This window comes from Cyrtonyx montezumae, unplaced genomic scaffold (assembly GCF_038088225.1).
Source record: "Cyrtonyx montezumae isolate F1298 unplaced genomic scaffold, pur_monq_1.0 scaffold_13, whole genome shotgun sequence".
Lineage (NCBI taxonomy): Eukaryota > Metazoa > Chordata > Aves > Galliformes > Odontophoridae > Cyrtonyx > Cyrtonyx montezumae.
Genome location: NW_027071859.1, coordinates 13,355,536 through 13,376,267, shown reverse-complemented (window position 1 = coordinate 13,376,267; position 20,732 = coordinate 13,355,536). Strand labels below are relative to the sequence as shown.

General features: G+C 42.7%; 2 protein-coding genes across 2 annotated transcripts in view; one reads left to right on the top strand and one right to left on the bottom strand.

Annotated features, from left to right (window-relative positions):
- Positions 1 to 714: 714 nt before the first annotated feature.
- Positions 715 to 6,702, top strand: SLC66A3 (solute carrier family 66 member 3). Its single transcript, XM_065730738.1, has 7 exons — positions 715 to 862; positions 2,223 to 2,305; positions 2,776 to 2,845; positions 3,407 to 3,464; positions 4,735 to 4,855; positions 5,928 to 5,969; positions 6,336 to 6,702. The coding sequence occupies exons 1-7, from the start codon at positions 720 to 722 to the stop codon at positions 6,422 to 6,424; spliced, it is 606 nt and encodes a 201-aa protein (XP_065586810.1). The 5' UTR covers positions 715 to 719; the 3' UTR covers positions 6,425 to 6,702.
- Positions 6,703 to 14,626: 7,924 nt separating this feature from the next.
- Positions 14,627 to 20,732, bottom strand: part of ROCK2 (Rho associated coiled-coil containing protein kinase 2) — an 89,875-nt gene continuing 83,769 nt past the window's right edge. The window contains exons 31-32 of the mRNA XM_065730740.1: positions 19,695 to 19,908; positions 14,627 to 15,562 (exon numbers count right to left, since the gene is read on the bottom strand). Coding sequence (XP_065586812.1) covers positions 15,463 to 15,562; positions 19,695 to 19,908 — 314 coding nt within the window. The 3' untranslated portion in view covers positions 14,627 to 15,462. The remainder of the gene's footprint in view (positions 15,563 to 19,694; positions 19,909 to 20,732) is intronic.

The window sequence follows — 20,732 nt, the reverse complement described above, 5'->3', positions numbered from 1 at the left end:
GCGGTTCTGTTTTTTGGGGCTCTTTTAGTACTTCTTTTTGGCTGATCATATTATTTTTCATAGCATGCCATTACCCAGAGCAGCTTTCAGACCTTCAGTTAGCTCAATAAGCCATTTCACAGAGTGCCCACTGAGTCAACAAGGTGGTATTTTCTTTTCTTTTTCTTTTTGGCTTACAGTACTCTTCCTAACATCAAGTAAACCTTACATAAGCACTGCCATGTTTTCAGTTTGCCACAAATACATATAATGTACTGCACTTCTAACTTATGATCTACATGAAGCATCCAATATTTCTTTTACATTCCCAGTCACTTGTACAACACAACCTCGGATGTCAGGAATACAGGAATCTATCGGAGTGTTGGCCCCAGCCTGTGCAGGTGCATGGGGTTAGTCAGTCATGGGTGGCAGGCTTGAATTTTTCACAGAATCACAGAATCATAGGACGGCTTGGGTTGGAAGGGCCCCTAAGGACCATCAAATCCCAGTCCCCCTGCCACAGGCAGGGCCACCAACCTCCTGGTACTAGACCAGGTTGCCCTAGCAAAACCACAGCGTAAAGCTTTATTTTGCTCAAAAACAGCTCTGATATATCGATATTATTACGGGGGGGGGAGGGGGGAACTCAATTATCCGAGTCACCACGGGCGCTCCGTGTGGGCCGGGCCGCCCTGGTTCCCGCCCATCCCCGCCTTCCCCGGCCCGGGCCGGGCGTCATGGCGGCCGCGCTGCTGGAGCTGGCGCACTGGAGCACCTGGGCGGTGTGCTCCGTCATCAAGCTGCCGCAGCTGGCGGCCGTGCTGGCGGCCGGGTCGGCTCGGGGGCTCAGCCTGGGCAGCCTCGTGCTGGAGCTGGCGGGGTAAGGCGGCCTGGGAGCGACAGAGCGAGGGGAAGCGCTTTAAGCTGACGGAGGGGAGGGCTGGGGTGGGTGTAAGGGGCGATGCGCTGCTCAGGGGGCGGTGAGGGCGCTGAGAGCTGTGCTGCTCCATCCTCCCAAGAGAAATTTCTGTCCTCTGGCTCTGCTGAGCCAGAATGCAGTGACCAGACCAAGGAGCAACGTGGAGAATGATGCTGGTGGAAAGGGGGGGTATCTGAGTTTACAAGAAATAAGGCTTAGAGGAAATTCTGGACAGAATTTATCCTGAATAGCGCAAAGCCCTGTTACCTACCTTCCTCGAAAGGAGAACTACAGGGAAGAAGGGGACAGAGGCTTTAGCAGAGCCTGTAGTGTTAGAACAAGGGGAAATGGTTTCAAGCTCTGAGAGAGTGGATTTAGGTAGAAAAAGTCTTTTACAGTGAGAGAGGTGAGGCACTGGAACAGGTTGCCCAGAGATGTGGTTGATGCCCATCCATGGAGGCTTTCAGTGCAAGGTTGGATCATGCCCTGGGCAGCCTGATGTAGCTGTGGTGTCCCTGTTCATTGGAGGGGAGTTGGACTAGATGGCCCTCAGAGGTCCCTTCCAACTCTAAGGGTTCTATGTTTCTACGAGGCAGGAAGTTCCTTTTGCCATCTTCGTATGCTGCAAACCACCTTTTTAAAATTTTTAAATTTTTTAAATTATTTTTTCCACCAGTCTTTCTCTGCAGACTTTACAGCTTCTTATTTTCTGTTGATGGAAGAAAGTAAGGATTGTGTGGTTACAGCTCAGTTCCTTTTAGATGTTTTGTTGTGGAGCAGCAGGAAGATCTGCCACTGCTTGGTGCACTTCAGAGCAGGCTCTCAGTCTCACCGTGCAGCTACATAGGGCAATCATATATGAGTGTAGTCTAGATGGCTTGGAAGGTATTTCTTACTCCTGTAAGACTTTTTATTTTTTAAGATGTTTAATTTATAGATGGAACTACAAACATGAATAAATCAGAGTAACCTCAGAGGTGCCAAGGTAATTGGAAAGAGAAGATAGCTTCAAGGCCTAGAAGCCTGTGTATTTCTTTCTCACCAGCTGCAGTTAATGAAATTATGTCTTTCATGCTGTGACGCAGAAGTGTGTTGAGAAGCTCTCTCCATCTTGCTCTACTTGTGGCTAACAACAACAGGCTATAGAATAATCAGACTTGCTTTTTGTGTTCATTTGTTTGATCAGTTTGGCAGCAGGGGCTGCACCAATCCTGATCCTTTTGGCGCAATCGAAAGATAATTAAAAACAGTAACAAACAAGTTGTGAAGGAGCTGTTGTGTCTCCTTGTGCAGTCATGCTGTTTTATGTCTTTCTGTCCAGCTTCGTTGTGTTTCTGAGGTACCAGATTTATTATGAGTACCCTCTGCAGACATACCTGGAGTATCCCATCATCATCGCACAAGGTAATGTTTTTGAAGCAGGATTTTGGAAATGAGACAGGGCTCCCTCAGCAGGCCAAGGCTCTGCACGGAGGGAATACTCCACTGCAGTGATACGTATCTATTGACCAGTTCTAGCTGGAGTTGGGAGGAAATGGAAATGAATATCTCGGATATAGTTGAATTCTTGTATGTTTTATGAAAATAGATGGTCAGGTAGAGGAGAGTGACATGAGTAACAGACACGCAGTAGAGTTGCAGTGTAAGCTTATCTGTTATCTGGTTAGTCTGTATTGGTGAGGAACCTTATAAATGCTTGAGACTCTGAGAAAAGCTTTTGGAGCTTGGAGTGTTTTGCACAGTGGTTGAATTTGCAAGACAAACCTGTAAGAAACCAAGCTGTAGACATGGTGTCCAGTGGCTGTCCTTTGTCTGGAATTGCACTCGGGCCCTTTTCGTCCTTTGGCTGACAAGCAATCTTTTATTTATTTCAGATGTCATTCTCCTTTTGCTTATTCTGCATTTCAGTGGAAACATGAAACAAGCTTTGCTTTATGCAGTCACGTATCCTTTGCAATCCAGCAGTTTGGGTTTGTGTGGCTTGTTTGGTAGTTCTTTGCATAGCTGTGTCATTTGTTTTGTGCTCATATTTGTTTTGCAAGTCATATTCAGCACCCATTCCACATTCACATGTTATTTCTTGGACTGTAGCAGCATGTCTGTGTGAAGGAGGCTGAGCATGTAGCTAAGGCCTGCAGCTCATAAGGAGTATGACCTGTTCTTAATTTACATCTTTGCTAGAGCTGTGGAGTGCAAATGGTGCACCTTCTTTGATGCCTATCCATGCTGATTGTACTTGTTCTGAGGAGGATGGTAGTATTTGTATTTAAATAGTACACAAGAGGTGGGCTTAAATCTCATGCATTACAGCAGGTCTTCAGAAACCCAGGCACTGTTCAACCAAAGACTGCGATACAGGAGCACTTACTGCTTCAACTAGTACTTCATATGTTCTATTCGGACTGTATGGTCTTATAAAACTTATTTCCAGATGTTAAATCAAATTCCCTCAGGAGCTTTGGTATCCTAAAACGTTCAGTGCTATGGAACTTAACATGCTGTAAGGTTCTGGGGGGGCTGGTACATGCTAACGCTGCGGACGTGGATCATAGACCTTGCCATGGTAAGTGCTGCATGATTGTTTGAAATCATGTCCACTAAGGAAATAATCTTTTTCTGGAAATCTTTATCAATGAAATCTCTACTTATATTTGTTCTTGGAAGGATTCACCTTTGCTTTCAGAACCAACAGCCAGTTATCAAGTACAGCTGTTTGTTTCACTTCTGTGAGTGGCTTGAAAACGTAACACTTAAAATGCAGACTGGAGGAAAAGAAGTGTGCTCTGAGGTAGAATTATGTTAATTGGGGTGGGATGAGAGATCTGCTGGTGTGACCTTGTCACTGAGTCATGCTAAAATTAGCAAGGAAGGCTGAGCAGAGGTGGTCTCTTCAGTCCCAATGACATCATCCTCATTAGTAGTTCTTTAACGTGGGAAGGAAAGAACACAAAACAGTCAAAGCTTTTGTAGTGTGGTGTTACATATTTCACAATATGGTTTTTTTCATTTAGTCCTGGAGTTTTTAAAGAAAAAAATATCATTATAGGTTGAAGAGGAGCTCTGAGGAGAGGAACCTGGGTGTCCTGGTGGACGACAGGTTGGCCATGAGCCAGCAGTGTGCCCTGGTGGCCAAGATTGCCAGTGGGATCCTGGGGCGCATTAAAAAGAGCGTGGCCAGCAGGTTGAGGGAGGTGATCCTCCCCCTCTACTCTGCCCTGATGAGGCCTCATCTGGAGTACTGTGTCCAGTTCTGGGCTCACCAGTAGGAAAAAAACACCAGGGATCTCCTGGAAGAGTCCAGCAGAGGGCTACAAAGATGGTAAAGGATGTGGAACACCTCTCTTATTGGGAGTGTGGGAGTGTCCAAGAGCCCTGGGTGTGTTCAGCCTTGAAAAAAGACTCAGAGGGGATCTGATCCACGTCTATAAATATCTAAGGAGCAGTAGGCAAAGGGATGAGGCTGGATTCTTCTCAGCAGTGTGTGGTGATAGGATGAGGGGAAATGGCCACAAACTGAAGCATAGGAAGTTCCACACAAATGCATGTGGGAACTTATTCACAGTGAGGGTAACAGAGCACTGGCACAGCTGCACAGAGAGGTGGTGGAGTCTCCTTCTCTGGAGACATTCAAGCCCCACCTGGACACCTACCTGTGCAACCTGGGCTAGGGAGCTGCTTTGGCAGGCGGTTGGACTCCGTGATCTCTACAGGTCCCTTCCAACCCCAATGGAATGTTGTTTTTAGTGAGGTTTGTGCTAACAGCCGTGTGCTCAGCGCTGGGCTAACACCATGGCAGCAGCAGAGCTTCCTGCTCTTCTCTCCGTGCTTTACAGAACTTGTGCACGCTCATCAGTGCGGCGAGCAAGCTCGCTCAGCTGCGGTGCCTGTGGCACACCAAAGATTCCGGACAAGTGAGCGCCTTGACCTGGAGCATGTCTGCGTACACCTGTGCAAGTAAGCCACGGGCAGCCTGGTGGAAGCTTGGGGGGCTTATTGTTTGAAGCTGTCTGCTCCTACTCCCATCAGACGGTCTTTGGTCAACTATAGTGGGTACAAATGTTGCCTCGTGTGACTTCACGCAGTGCTGGGTGCTGAGGCACAGATACCACGCGGTCAGTCAGGTGTTGTCATTGACACCTGCTCGCTTTGATTTAGGAACTGTGAAGTAATTGGAGGGAGTTCCTTCATGAAGAAAAGATTTCAGTGTTCTAGCACTTCATAATTGATCACCAGTGGCCCAGCATGAAAAGGTGCCACATTTTGCAGTTACGTAGACAAAGAGTGCTAATTCTGAAGAGCCATTTACAAATACGTGCTTTAATGCTAAATAAACTCCACGTCTAAATGTAAACGCTTCTCTCAATAAAGAATTAAAACTATGTCTGGGCAGCCACCATAGACAACTTGACAGCTGTTTATCTTGTATAAAACATCCTAACTGTAAAACACAGTGCTCCCAGATCGCTGTCCCTCTGAAACCAGTGCTTTTAAGTCAGTGAGTAAGTCGTGGTCTGTCAGCTGAACAGTGGCAGTAGTCTTCATAGATGGTTTCAGCCTCCTGCAAATGCAAAACGTGCAGTGTTTAGAGTTGTCGTGGGAAGAGAAGCTTCATTACTTGTGTCTGCAGGCCTGAAAGCATGCATGTGAACACTTACAATGGCTTAGTCACGCTAATGTGACTGTGGGTGTAGCCTGCTATCAACTGAGGCGGGAGGGGATGAACTGAAGGAGCAGCAGTGACCTCTGAGCACATCCAGTTCAGGGAAGTAGAGGTAATCAGAACTTTTCTACCACAGTCTGTTCCTTTCCAGTTAAAGCAAGGCCCCTAGTACAGTGCCATTCAGCTTTCAGAGCTCGATCGCTGAGGTTAAAACATCAAAGAGTGGATGCACTAGAAGTGGAAGTGTTTATACAACGTGTGTTTTCGTGCCAGAATATCCTCTGTTGTAAAACAGACTTCAGCAGTGTTTGAGAGTTGTAAGCGTGTCCTATCTCATCCACTAATAATGATTCCTTCAATTTACAGCAAGAATATTTACAACTGTAATGACTACAAATGATCTGATGGGTGAGTATGGGAGTGGCTTACCTCTCGGGGCAGCGCCTTGGTAGTTTATAACCACATTGTAAAAGCTTAAAATACATAATTTGCAGCTAATTTAATTATGAAGAAAATTAGTTTAACAGCTTCTGGCTCCTGTGAAAATGCTGACAAAACTGAAAGGTCTGAAGAGTACAGTGCCTTTATCGGTGTTTGTTGGGGTTCAAGTTCATGTCTGGCACTTAAATTTCTGGGTTCCTGAGCAATGTGCTGAAAGGGAAGCAGCCCATCTGTACAGCAGGACAGCTTCACCAGGAACGATCTGCGGGAATGAGCAGATGATTTGTTTGGAAGGATGCTTAACGGGGGCTGTTTGGTTTGTTTCCTTTTTAGTTCTCATCCGTTTCATCACCATGCTCATCCTCAATGTTTGGGTCACGGCCACAATCCTGCGCTACAGGAGAACTAAAAAGACAGATTAGGAGCTGCTCATCTGCATACAACATGGGAAAAAAGAAAGGAAAAACAAAGATACGGTGAAACAGCAGAAAAAAACTGAGGGAGAGGTGGAAGTGGGGATGAAAACTGCATATAAGGGAAAAGGTTTTACCATAATGGCAGTGAGGCACTGGCACAGGTTGCCCAGAGAGGTGGTGGATGTCCCATCCCTGGGGACACCCAAGGTCAGGCCGGATGTGGCTCTGAGCACCTGATGGAGCTGTGCTGTCTGTGTTCATTGCAGGGAGTGGGACCGGATGGCCTTGAAGGGTCTCTTCCAACTCAAAGGGTTCTGATTCTGGGAGGTGCTCTCTCTTAAGCCTAGTATTTATCTCTAGAAATATTTAGTGCAGATCTGCTTATTTTCTCATAGAAATAATTCTGATAATTTTGGCAGCCCACTTTTATTGGTTACTTGGGATGTTTCACTTTTTCTCTGCATTTTTTTTTAGTAAATGGACAAGGTATATGTATTTAGACAAGGTACTTGTATTTAGACATTTCTGTCTTCTCATATCACTTCAGTACTTTCTGGTTATATGTTAGCAATTATTCAGTTATACAGAAGAACTTTGTGGCAGCATATCTGCTGTTCTGTCTACAAGGGCTGTGAGTTTGAAAACAACAGCTGCTTCCTTTTCTTGCAAGCAACTCAAATAGTTAGACATTAAGTATCTGTATTTTAGCATACAGAAATCCGAGCGAAGGCCCAATTCAAAATATGTTTCTAAATGAGCTGAACAAAGCCAGGGATCCAGCTGAGACTGCAGCACCGCGTGCAGCACTTGAGCAGGACGTTCACAGGGCTGAAGCAGGATGCACAGCCACTTCCATTATGATAAGTGCAAAAACAGCTATGCATTATTTTTCAGCCTGAGCTCTCCACCACTGAACATACTGTTTTGGGAGCATAGTAACTGGAAAACGTACAGAAACTAATGAGACTTTGACTCACAGAGTTCAGAATTCTGTTCCAGGGGAATTCTGTTCCATTCTGTTCCATGCCCCTGAAGTGATGCCCAGACTCCAGATGCAATCCATGTTGATTGTGGCCCATCTGCACTGCGATGCATTGAAGCAAACCCATCTCCAGTGGTTATCAGTTTGTGATGGTACTACAGTGTGCTTTATTTTTTAACCTGTCCTGAAGAATTTAAGTCTGAAGTTGAATTTTTTACTTTGGAGATTCCAACCGGTTTTAATAGGTATATTTAAAAAGGAAAAAAGAAGTTCTCACACACTTTTAGCAGGGGATTGTACTTTTGGAAACAGTACTTTTCCAACCAAATGTTAGAGCAGGAACCACAGAGAATTAAAATAACCATTTTCTCAATATGTTCTCCAGAATGAAAGGACAGTTCTTTTCAGAAGGGTTCTCACACTATTACTGCCCATCAGCATGCTAAAAGAAGGCACTCGTGATCCTGGCATGCTTGCAAAGTATGGGAAGTTGCATTTGAACCAAAGTTTCCTTGTGACATGCTAAATCATTGGGATTTAGGGAGCAGTGGGATCTGCAAAAACATGTTTTTGCTGCAGTCATTCAGCAAGCAGGTACCTTCACTGCTGGAAGCACAGCTGCTCTGTCAACTCTGATTCTGGGAGGGAAGCAGTGGAAAGAGGTATGACTGTGGACATAAGATTTTGTGTATCTGGCATTACTGAGAGCAGGTTAAAAGACGATTTTTTTACTGCTTCAGTAAAGTGCATGAATGCTCAGAAGTTTCTCTGTTGGTTGACGGAATAACTGTAAATATTTTACTGAGGCTATCTGAAGTGTCTAAATAATTTGGTGTCAGGTGGCATGTAATACATTTTCCAGGTCTTATTAATAAATGTTATCCTCTGTGATTAATGTAATTCTTGTGAATTTTCATTACATTTTTATTCTTTGTTTCTGAAAAGAGAATAAAATGCTCGTTACAGGTCATCAGTGGGCAGCCTTCACCTTAGCTTTAAACATGGAGGACAGATCTTGTTGACGCGAAGGATAAATCTTGTTGAACTTGTCACTTGTTCTTGGGGTAGGTGCAAGTTTTTTGCTGCACCGTGCAGCAGCTGGCCCGAGGGAAGCAAGGAAAGTATCTCAGATCTGTTTCATTGTTTGAAAGGCAGTAAGCAGCTTCTATCTGTAGCAGTGAAGGTGGTACTTTTCCCTGCACAGATCCTATTGAAGTGCTGAATCACCCACACAGCATCTGCTCGTGTCAGGTGACAACATGTTCACAGGGTAAAACAGCTTTCCCTGGCTTGGAAAGCGTGGGACCTACTGGGGCTTTCAAGAAGTACAGGTTTTCTTGCCCACAGCAATACCAAATTTGAATTCTGTGTGTATCAACAGTGGAAGGCGGGCATGGTAGAAGCATAGCTGCTTCCCAACCTGCTTCTGCTAATGCAATCCAATAGATCAGGACAAAGGAGTGGTGGAGGGGGGAAGGTGTCTCATACCCTCACTGCTGGCGTTGAGAAGCAGCTCTGTTCTGCAGAGATGATCATCTGCAGTGAGCTGTCAGGCCTCAGCCAGCCTTCGTCCAGTCCTCTGCAAGAAGTAGAGCCCACAGGAAGTGCTACCATAAAAACAACACCCCATTTTTCATTTTTGGTTAGGAGATAACTGAAAAGGGGTGGTTTCCCAGCCACACCTTTTCAATGATGAGTAAGTTATCTCCCTGCTAATGTTTCCAGGCTGAATTATTCCATTCTGTATCCTTTGTTGGTAATCACTGAGATTCGTACTTAATGTATGTTGCAGAGCATGACATGTTGCCTCCATTACTACTGATGGTCCAATGATTTCCCAGTATGCCATGCAAGAAAGCCAATTTTTTTGCTTATTTTTAGGGGGTATGGCAACAACACAAAATAAAACCTTAAAATTGAATGTTATTAAATACTTGATTTTGGTTAGAATTTAATTTGCTTGAGTTTGACTTGAGTTCTCTGAGATAAAGGCTGCTGGTGTCTATGATAGATAGGTTCCCAAGAGCCGTGACAGACACTACCTGTCAGTTCACCACGTGCTGGATGCTATTCCTGAGGCCTCAGCAATGAGAGCTGAGTCCTGACAGAGCTCAGCCTTTCCTGCCTGATGGCAGACAGGCTTCTCCAGCATGCCAACCAGTCCATCCTCCCCTGGTAGTGGTCTGGGGCAAGAATCCTCTCTTGGAAAAGATCCATGCTTTGTCCTGGAGGTGATCTATGATCCTATATAATACTCTTGATGAAATTTAAGGGGATGTACTGAGTACAATTTAAATCCCTGTCCTAATTTTGTTCACGTCCTGGTTTTTTTTCTGTTGGTGGGGCTGGAGTTCATGCAGCTCAGCAAAGCTACCTTAAACTACGAGCAGTCTAAACAAATGCTTCCGTATATTATATGGTATTAATTATTCACAGGAAGAGCACTTTAACTTTCAGCAGGGCTGAAATCTTACTTTATCTGTCAAACATTTTGGAAATGAAAGGACAGAACCTGCAGTAGTCTCAACGTGACAAGAAGAGCCAGCTAATGATGACTGAAATTGAATAGTAACATGGCTCCGTGCTAAAAAGTAATTTTACTTACCTTGTTGTAACTGGAAGCCTTCAGTGTATGTGCCCACTTTGGGATGTAGATGGTTTCTGCTTTTGGAGACTTGAATCAGCAGTGCCAGGGTGCTGACCTGTCTCACCCCGTACCAGAGGTGTAAATGGAGGAGCACACTTTCTGTGCCCCAGTGTCCAGTTGTGTAAATCACATGGTCAGGGCTCTACTGAAGCACGGACCGAGCTTGTGCAAAGCATGTTTTTATGTTACCCACTTCCTGTAAAGAAATTCTTTCTTTGAGTGACTACATATGGATTCCACCAAGCTCTGAAGTGATTTCTGTGTAGTTCCTCCATGCCTAAAAAGGGGCCAAAGGAACATACAGTTGCTGCTGTCTGCCTTTTCTTTTCAGGGTGAAGGTGCATCTTTCCAGAGCCCTTTAGGTATGCAGAAAATTCATCATTTTGCTCCCTCATGCAGCAGTTCATTCACCACATCCTTCATTTTGAACATTGTAGCTTGAAGACCAACAGAGCAAGAGCAGTACTGATCATATCTAGCAGCACACTTGCAATAGCAAGTATCAGGAAGTAACTTGACTTCCTTACCCTTATAAAACAACACTTCCTGCCCACTAAGGTGTAAAGATTCAAAACTCCAATCTTAGTAGCAAGGCCGAGTCCCCACAGGCAACATGGAGCTATAGTTCATGGCCAGCTCTCTCATCCATTGCAGTAGTTGTGGAAAGAAGTAGACCAGCTGTGTTCAGAGTGCTCTTTTCATGCCTCATCTATCTCTGTAGGCTCGACTCATTTCTTACGTGAGCGTGTCTCAGTATATCACCTACTTTACAGCTAACTTCAACTAAGAGCATGAGTTGGTTTCAAAGCCGTCAACATCTTTTGAAGAGATTCAAATGGAAACTCCTTCCTGCTCTCGTGAGAGATATTTCAAAGCAGTATGCACACCCCCATGGTCCACGAGACACTAATAATCCCTGAAGTAGCTTATGTAGGTGTCAAATGCTCACACTCTTGATGATTACCCAAAACTTCCTGAGAAACTGAAAATAGAAAGCACACTGTGTCTAGCAGAAGGTTTGCAGGCCACGGTGACCCAAGAGAGGTGCTGGATACCTGCAGCAATTTTAACAGGTGGTTAAGAGATCCAGATGCTTGCAGTGAAACCTCAGGGATGCTTTACATTTGCTGGCTGTCAAAGTACTCGAGCTTCTGCATTCCCAAATGCTTGGAAGAACTGTGGCCTGCACCATGTTTTACACACAGCATCAGTCACTCTAAGAAGCACAGGAGCTCCTGAGTTCTCTTTCACACAGTGCTTGGTGCTCGATCCCGCACCGCTGTGAGGGGCTGAGCTTCAGCAGGAGCCACTGGAAGCAGGGAAGTGCAGTACACAAGCAGGACAGACGTGGAAATCTTCTTCCCTTGTGACAGCCAACACACAGTGCTCAGATGGCTTCTTCTTGTCCAGCTTCTGTGCCGGTGAGCTCTTGGATGGAAACCAAACAGCAACTTCTCTGTGTATGTCTCGTGCTGCTGGCTCCTGGTTTGACCCTTGGTTTTTCCAGGTTAATCTGCAGCTTGGCTGGGCTATCTGTATGCTCCTGTGAAATAACAGGACTTGAGATAAGATAATTTTTATAGATAAACTCAGCCAGGCCATAAAAACGTCCTGTTTGCTGCAACAGCCCTGTTACAAAAGTAAACTGTATGAAGCATCCATTCCTTAGTCCATCGACATTCTTCTCTCTACATGGTTCCTGCCAGACAATAGGGAGACACAGCAACCTGCAGGAACTGACATGAATGAGGTCCTTTCAGTTCACAGATCAGCAAATGGAAGCTCCGACACATCAGAGGGACAGAAGAACTGCTGCAGGTCTTTCTGTCCTGGGTATAAAACAAAGGCTGTTCACATCACGCCATTGGCCAAACCACCTCCACATTACAGCTCAACATTGCCCACACAGTTCATTTCTTTTGGGACACAACTGCATGTTGGAGAACTGAGCTACAGTTCTTTCATCTCCAGAGGCAGTGGAAACTCAAAGAGATTCAAGTCTTGAGGATCCTATTCTAAGGTGGCCTTGCTTTGCGGGACAGCTCCAACCAGCAGACCTCCTGTGCTCCATTTCAGCCTCTATCACTCTACAGTAGCTTCTCAATACAGCCTGCTGTATGCATAGCTAGCAACTATTTATATAAGTACAGAATGTATAACCTGTGGCTAGTGAATAGTGTATGATGTACATTTCCTAAGATACCAGGCATGGCAGGGCTGTATGGGTTCACAACAGATGAGGGCATGCAGAGGAACTGCAACAGATCCAACCCCATCTGCAAACCAACTGCATGCAGTCTGCCCTGCTTCCCCACACAGCCTCTGTGTGGCTTTGCCTTTTCCATATCTGCAGCATCATTTGCCTATATATTTTCAATACTTCAATTAATTACCAACTTGTCAAGTTCAGGAACTATTTTACCTTACTCAAATAGTTTATTTAAAAATATATATATAATATTCTCCAATTCAGAAAAGGATAGAACTTCCCACAATGTAACATTTTTTATATATAAAATATTTATGCATTCAGTGAATGGAAACAGTTTTACTGTATACATTTTTAATGTTGTACTCTACGCAAATCTGCGTGACCTAAAAATATACCGTACTTCTGTAAATCCAAACAAGCGGGGAAAAAACACCGTAGCTGTGTGCTGGGTTATAATACCTAAACAGAAGTGAGACGAAAGAGTTAGGTCTGGATTGAAGAACTCACAAGCAATGCTTTACTTTGCGAGTGCATAAATAGAAGACTGAATACATTCTGGCTCCGTTAAGCTGAACTGCAGTTACAAAACGCAAATATATTTATTCACTTTCAGTATTTCAGTGTTTCCAAGTCCACCGTTGATGATAGTGTTAAATAAACCACGGTCCTATCCTTCCAAACATTTCAACACTCTTTAAAACAAAAACAAAAACAAACACAATTTTAAAGTGAAATGTCCTCCTTCATTGAAGTGTTAGATCATATTTTAAATTACTGCACTCCCACACAATAGTTTATATATATATATATTTTAAATATATATATATATTTATATATATAAAGAGACCAAATAGGAGACTACATTTTTTACTGTCAATATGTTGAACGTAGCATACTGCAGTTGTATAAAACATGCATTTTCTGGGATAATGATGAGCACGTCATGAATGAGTCCACATAAACTGTATTTTTTGTACAACTCCCAATTAAAAAAAAAAATAGTCAAATGAAGTGCCTCTGAGGCTCTCCATTCCCAGCTATCAGTTCTCAAAACACACTACTGGAATATTTATCTATGCCTACAGCTATGTGCTAGAGAACCAGATTTAAAACTTTAAAATACATCTACAGTATGTATTAGTTTTCTTTAAAGTTTGAGACAGTTCTTGGATATCGTGTTGTGAAATGTAAAAAATAATCACAGATTCTCTTCTATTTTTCTTTTTTTTTTCTTCCAGAAACAAACACACATCTAGGAGAGTATGCAAAAACAAGGCAAAATGAAGTTTTCATAGCACTTAATGAGGGTTAATATACACTAACTATACTGAGGTTTGTAAGAAGGGTTGGATGAGCAGTTACACGTATAAGCACGTGCTCTAGTTGCATTCTTATCAGATGTTGCTTTTGTAACCAACACTCCTCCACCCTCAAAACCAGTCGATATACATTCAAAGTAAGTTGACGTTGATATACCTACTAGGTGTAAAAATAGTGCACTATTTTTTTCCGCCACAAAGCAAAATTGCATCCTAAGAGCTGGTAAACCTTTTTTTCCTTAAATACAGAGAATGGGCAAAAAACCTCAAAAAAAAAAAATTAAATTAAGGCAATTAGACAGGTAAAACACGACTGCCCATGATGACGCAGCTGAAACTAGCATATACTTTGAACTAGCTGCTGAACACTGACATGCAGCTTCTGAAAGATGTGTATGAATGATAATCAACTTCAACAGTATGGCTTTATACAAGTGCATAGTTGCAACTGCAATAAGTAACGGTATCTGATTAATAAGCATAAAAAAATAAAGTGGAAAGATTTTTAAAACCCTCTTGCAGTATTACAGTACAATATATATACACAGTATCATGGTCACTTCTTACAGATGCAGTCTGTATCACTACGATGGATCGTCCTGTTCTCGCAGGCATGCTGGTGGCATCTTAATGAAAGCTGAAAAGTCACTTTCTTCAGTTTAAAAACTCATTCCTCTCAATCCTTTTGTGAAATGTAGTGTATGTGTCTTGCTGAGAAAGCTTTTGTGGAACAGAATTTAAAAGGTTACGTAAGATATCCTTTTACTATTTACCAGCCATTCCTCGTTTGATCAGTCACTCAGGGGAATACAGGAAAACCCTCAGAGATTAGTAATTTATATTGCAGCAAAAATGTAAACCTCTGATACATATAGCACAATCTCTCAGGAAAATATATATATTTAATATATTTGGGGATAGGTTTCAGTCTTGCTGTAACAGGAAGAAAATTATCACCTTGAGTTGCGTCTGCGTTCACGGAAAGCAGTTAGCTGGAAAAGAAGCAGAAAGTGCAGTCAGTACATGCAGCGAATGAAAACCTGACAAATGCTTCCTCAAAATCTTCTTTTGAGATGACCTCAGCAGTGCACTTGCAAAAAAGTCATTCCTCTGCATTCAGCAGCACCGCAGTACTTCAGTACAGTACAACCTGACGCACTGTGAGCCCACATCGATCCATCCCCCTTGTAACATATGAGGGCAAAGTCCAAGTCACGTTCACACCGTGTTTTTAAAGTAAGCCATGGGATGAATTAGATCAATAAAACAGCTGCATCTTTTCTAAAGCAGTCAAAGAAACTGCACCACAGAAGCTGCAAAGCCTGCTTGTTTACATAGGATTCAGACACGTTGTTAGGTACCCAAAAAGCACAGCACTGCAAAGGAAAGCCAAGTCAAATTCACTTCATAACACAGGTAGAAAAAGCAAAATGCAGAACCGTGATTTCATGTCTGCTAGCCACGGACAAGTCAATTCAGGTTAAAAGCTTAAGAAAAAAAGGCGTTGTAAATACCAATTGTATTTTAGGTAAATCCCAACTGCTACAACCTCCCTTTTAGCCTACAGAAATTGTTATCAGAGATTAGCAGCATGACCACTACAGATGAACAACAGATACTTTCTTTTGGGGCAGGCAGACATGAATTTTGAACAAAGACCTACAATTAGAAAAATAAGAACACTGAAAAGGCAAGAACACCATTTTCATGAAAATGATTCCTCTAAATAGTCTGGCACCACAAAACAGAATCTCATTTTTACTGTGTAAAATCTCAAAATGAGATCTTGTACTTCTCTCTGCTTTGAGAAACAAAATCCAACATAGCATGCTGTATTCAAAGGCAAACAAATCCATTCCTCACTGATTTACCCCTTATACTTCTTCAGAAATCAAAAACATCGTCATCATCATCATCATCATCATCAATATCATCAACATCATCAAATGACCAATCCCAGTCTTTAAATGCCAGATCAAGTAATCTGCAACAGGAGGGTTTGATGTTTAATGCGTGTCACACTCCTACATGAAGCTTCAAAATTCCATTTATTATCACTATAACCTTTAAAATGTCTTAACATAGGTGGGCTTCTTCCTTTGCCTGGAGTATGGAGTATGAAGATTCAGTTACTGTTCAGGGAAGCCTGAACAGTATAGAACAAATACTGTATCAAAGGAGATTCATCACACGGATAACTACATTCTACAGAACACTTAACCATATTGTTTTCCCCCAAAACTTAAGTACGAAAGACCAGAACAGACATTTCATAACATCAGCTTTCTGTTTTGCTGCAGTTCTGTTGACCAACGTGCAGTTTCACGTTCACCTACCACCCCCTTCCAGTCAATGTCTTTCCAATGAAACTGAGTAATTTGGTTGTTGAATAGAACACCAAATAAACGTGTCATCTGAGTTCACAAATGAAGTGGGATTTATCCTAAACACAGTGCAATCACCCTAGACAGATGTCCTATAGCCCATATTTTTAGTTAGGCTATGCCAAAAAAGGGGATGTATCAGCTTGTTCTCTATGCATCACTGCCCATGCTCCTACAGAACAGAGGAGAGAGAGCAGACTATTTCAGCAAATGACTCATTTCACCTATTTTAGGCTGTTATGCTAGGATGGGATGAATCACTGTCTAGAGGCATTCATCTTTCTGCTACTATAGAAGGATTTCAGATGAACATCTGAAGCACTAACTTCTTAATTTACAGGAAATTAAACTCAATCCGGTCATCTTTCCAGCGAACTCAGGACTGGAGTCAGGATTACATGCCACCTGTTTGAGGGCAGAGATAGAGACCTAACTCTAAAGAAAAGGTTCAGGACGTTGTAACTAAAACATGCTACAGTGTTTAATTCAGTTAACTGCATCCTTTAAACAAAGCAGATTTCAGTTCTCATTGGGTTTTCAGCTTTTAAAGTTATTACTGTAAATCATACTTCCAAAGGTCAGCTCAGGCCCTCTGGGCATTTTTTGCAGTTAGGTTTGGGAGAGTCTAACACCTCACTGCGGCCTTCCTGTACTTCAAGGGAAGTCGCAAACAGGAGGGAGAATGACTTTGTACATGGTCTGACTACGATAGACTAGGGGGAACAGGGTAGATTTAGGTGAGATGTCAGGAGGAAGTTCTTTGCTCAGAGGATGGTGAGGCCCTGGCACAGCTGCCCAGAGAGCTGTGGTGCCCCATCCCCGCAGGCACTCAAGGCCGGGTTGGGTGGGCCCTGGGCAGGTGGGGGGCAGCCAGCCCACGGCAGGGGTTGGGTGGATGGGCTGTGAGGTCCCTTCTAGCCCAAGCCTTTGTCTGATTCTATGATAAGGCTGGAGCTTGCCCAGTCCCAAAAGCCAGCTCTCTCCCTGACTGTCCTCACTGGGAAAAAGCTTTTGCTCGACTCCAGCTGGAATCTCTCTCAGTTCAGCTAAGTCTCTCACACTCCCATCACAGAAAACTGAGGATCCCAACTCTGTCTCTCCTCAGTTCCACATCCCCATGCCCAGTAGGCTCCCCAGAGCCCCCCTGATCCAGGCTGAGCATGCCCAGCCTCCCCACCTCTTCCTCACAGGGCAAGTGCTCCAGCCCCAACTATCCTGGTGATCTCCAATGGACTTCCCACAGTTGGTCAAAGTCCTCCCTGAAGCTGAGGCTATCTGCAGCAGTATCTCACTGCATACTACGAGGGAACAGAGGGGTGAAATCTCTTCCCTCAATCTGCTGCTCACCTCTAGCTTGTCCCCAGCCACACATTAGCTGGCAAATAAATTTTCATTCTCAGTAACTTTCATAAGGGAAAATGGAAACCTTGTGAAAGCACCAGTCAGATGTTAACTGGCTACAGCAACAACAATGATTTTTAAGTATGTGGTTTCTAATTGGAAGTGTTTACATCCATGCAAATTTCCACAGGTTCGACAGACCTGCATAAAGGCAAGATGATCTCATGGAATTACAGTTTTCTATCTGTAACTTCTAAGCCAGGTACATTTGAAAAGCTAACTTGAAAAGATTAACTACAGCTATAAAATTGTTCACACACAAATGCATCCATCCTCCTCCCACCATCACAAAATATACAGACAGAAAAATATACAGACAGAAAAAGTGGACAAGAATCACCAACAGAACAGAAGAGGATCACAATAAAAAGAATGGTAAGATGAGATACTGTTATGAAAGCATTTAGGAAAAAAAACACAGTAAAGATTAAAATAAGGGTGGTGTAACAAGAAAAATGTCTTTCTGGGCAATTAAGAACAGCTATAGAAAAATAATCAGAATGTACTGAATACCTTTCATATGTCAATAATAAGAAACATAATAATGCTAACGAACCAGAACACAGAAATACAGAAGCACAGTGCTTTACTTGTCCTCCAGGCTGCCAGGAAGAACGTTTCATTGATTTAATCTTCAATCCACTTACTGCTATTTTGGCTAGTTTTACACTAAGAATTCCTTCAATAACTATTCCCTAAAATATAATAATTAAGCTTTTCACCTTCATGAATAAAAAAAATGTAACAATTTAAAATTCAAATTATGAGATCAGACTTTAATTATGTGAAGTAAATAATCAAAGAAGCTGCTTTAAGTCCTTTTGTTACGTATTACCACATATTACATTTTATTTTGGTTTTTTTTTTTCATATCCAACTCTTCCTATCCTAGGGCTGTTTTGTGATCACAAAAGCATCACAATACAATAAACCTTGCATACATTTAATTCCCCTTTGTAATTCTGGTGACTCACCTAATTCTGTTTTCAAGCAGCCAGCTCAGATATTGATGGCAGTCTGCTCACAGAAACAAGACCAAATCTATCTAGCCACTCCCAAGTTAGCTCTCAATGGTGATAATAATAAGAAATCAGCCTTTGTTGAACTGTGCACTGCTGCTGTTATATGGCAACAAAGAAACTCAAGGCAGACAGACCAAACTTTGTACAGGTTGTCAAAAACCAGGGATTAATATAATCAAGTATTAACTTATACCTTAAACGTTCCTTCCTCTTTAACAAACCCAGCAGTGTTCTAAGCAACGAAAACAGCAAAATGAAAAAATCCAGGATACTGCGCAATCACTTAAATACTACCTGCTAAATGTCATCACCTATGGCTACAGCATAGGGTTTTGCTCCTTAAAAATGACCCAGGAATAGAACACTTTTTTATATGGACATTTATTTCCCACATCAGAGGAACTTAACAATAAGACTTCTCTTTTAGGAAACGTGAGACATGAGCATGAGTATTTCTGAGCTGAGCAAGGTGCTGAAACCAAGTGCCACACCCTATGGCAAGCATTTCAGCTATCTGACCACATGGTGACTGTCACTTCATGCCTACTTGCTCTCTTTCAAACAGAAGGAGTGATGCTCAGATGTCTACCACTGCAGACAATGGCACCATGCAGTGGAATCTGCCCGGGCAGAGATGCAAAAGCGAGATTCATCTGAATAACCTTTTGCTGTACATGCCCAGGCACACTCTATGCTCCCCGTATATGTTAGGATAACACAAATTCAATCTTACAAACGACTCTTTCCTATGAAACTGTAAGCAGAGTTAGATATAGATACATACACTTGGTCAGATGAATCACACTAACACAGAAATCCTGAACGTTTCAACATCTGAGTGGGTCAGGAATTCAAACACATTCCTCCAAACCACCCAGTAAGAAAGAAAAGACATGCATTCTTTTGCTATGTGTAAGCTCTTCTAGATGCCTTTTGAAGGAGCCTAGTTCTCTCTAAGGTTCATCAGAATGACAAGCTCAACTTCGAATCAGTTAGTTTTGTTTCCTTACAATCCTCACAACCCTCTTAATGACTCTTTGCACAACTAAGCCTCATTGTCCCTACCAGCTTCTAGTTCACAGGAACAGTTATGTACATTATCAATAAAGATAGGCTAATTAACAGATAAAGCAATGTCCTTGGAAAAGTAAACAAACATTATGGTTCTTCTTATAATTTAAATGAGGTTTATGGAAGATGACATGCTACACTACATATCAGCAGCTGACAACATTTATGGTCAACATGTACCACATTCATGACAGTAAAATGTTTCAAACAATAAAATACATAGCAGCTCTTGTGTTACCTTGGTTTGTTTGGAGGAAGCTGTCGACTCGGTCGTCTGATGGACTGGTTTGGCTGTACCTTCATAGAAGTTCTGGGAGAAGATCGAGCGAAGGGGTCTGGTGCTGGAGGCTTCTTGGGTATTTTTTTCACCAGTCGGCTCACCCATTTTTGCTGTTCTTCTGTAGAATTAGCTAACAGTAGTAGATTCTTGGCCGTTGAAATATCGTAATACACTGCAGTAAGAGAGATTTTTCAAATAAAAATAAATATTAATTGTCATTTTTCTAAACTTATCCCCTCACATAAAAAAAAAATAGCGGTCAGATCACCATGTTCCTCAGAGAATGAATGCAAAGAAAAATCTGCAGAGAAATCAAAAGCAAAATGAAATAGATTTTGCCAGACTCATGTTTCCTGCCTGCTGAGTGTGGTTCTTGATGTTTAGAGGATAACTGTTTAGTATTAGAGAAAACACACTCAAATGTCGGAGTGGAGATGTAGATTAGATCTCAGGGGTAAGTTTTTCACTGAGAGGGTGGTGAGGTGCAGGAACAGATGCCCGGAGAGGTTGTGGATCTGGGCAACCAGATCTAGTACTTGATCTAGCTTTAGTACTTGATCTAGCTCTAGATACTGATCTAGCTGCCTTTGGCAGTGGGGTTGGAGTTGAGGTCCCTTCAAGCCATTCTGTAATTCTACAACGTTAAAAAGGAAAGGAAAAGTAATACAACGAGGCCTATCTAAGCACCAGAAACAATGAAGCAAACTTCACTGAATGTCATCCATTTCCTACAGCTCATTAACACTATTGCTTCACTCAGCAATGCTGCACAGCAGTGTAAGCAGTCTGACAAGAGCCATGCTTTACCATGCTTTCCTGTGTGATGCTGACAACACAGCAGGCATGGACTCACTCACAGGTCATTCACTCACAACAGTGAGCTGATCCTCTTGTAGACACCTTTAGAGAATTTGACAGCTACAAAGATTAGCTGGTGTCAGACTAGCATCCTGTGATCCAACGACATGCCTTCTATGACTCCAGCAACTACACATA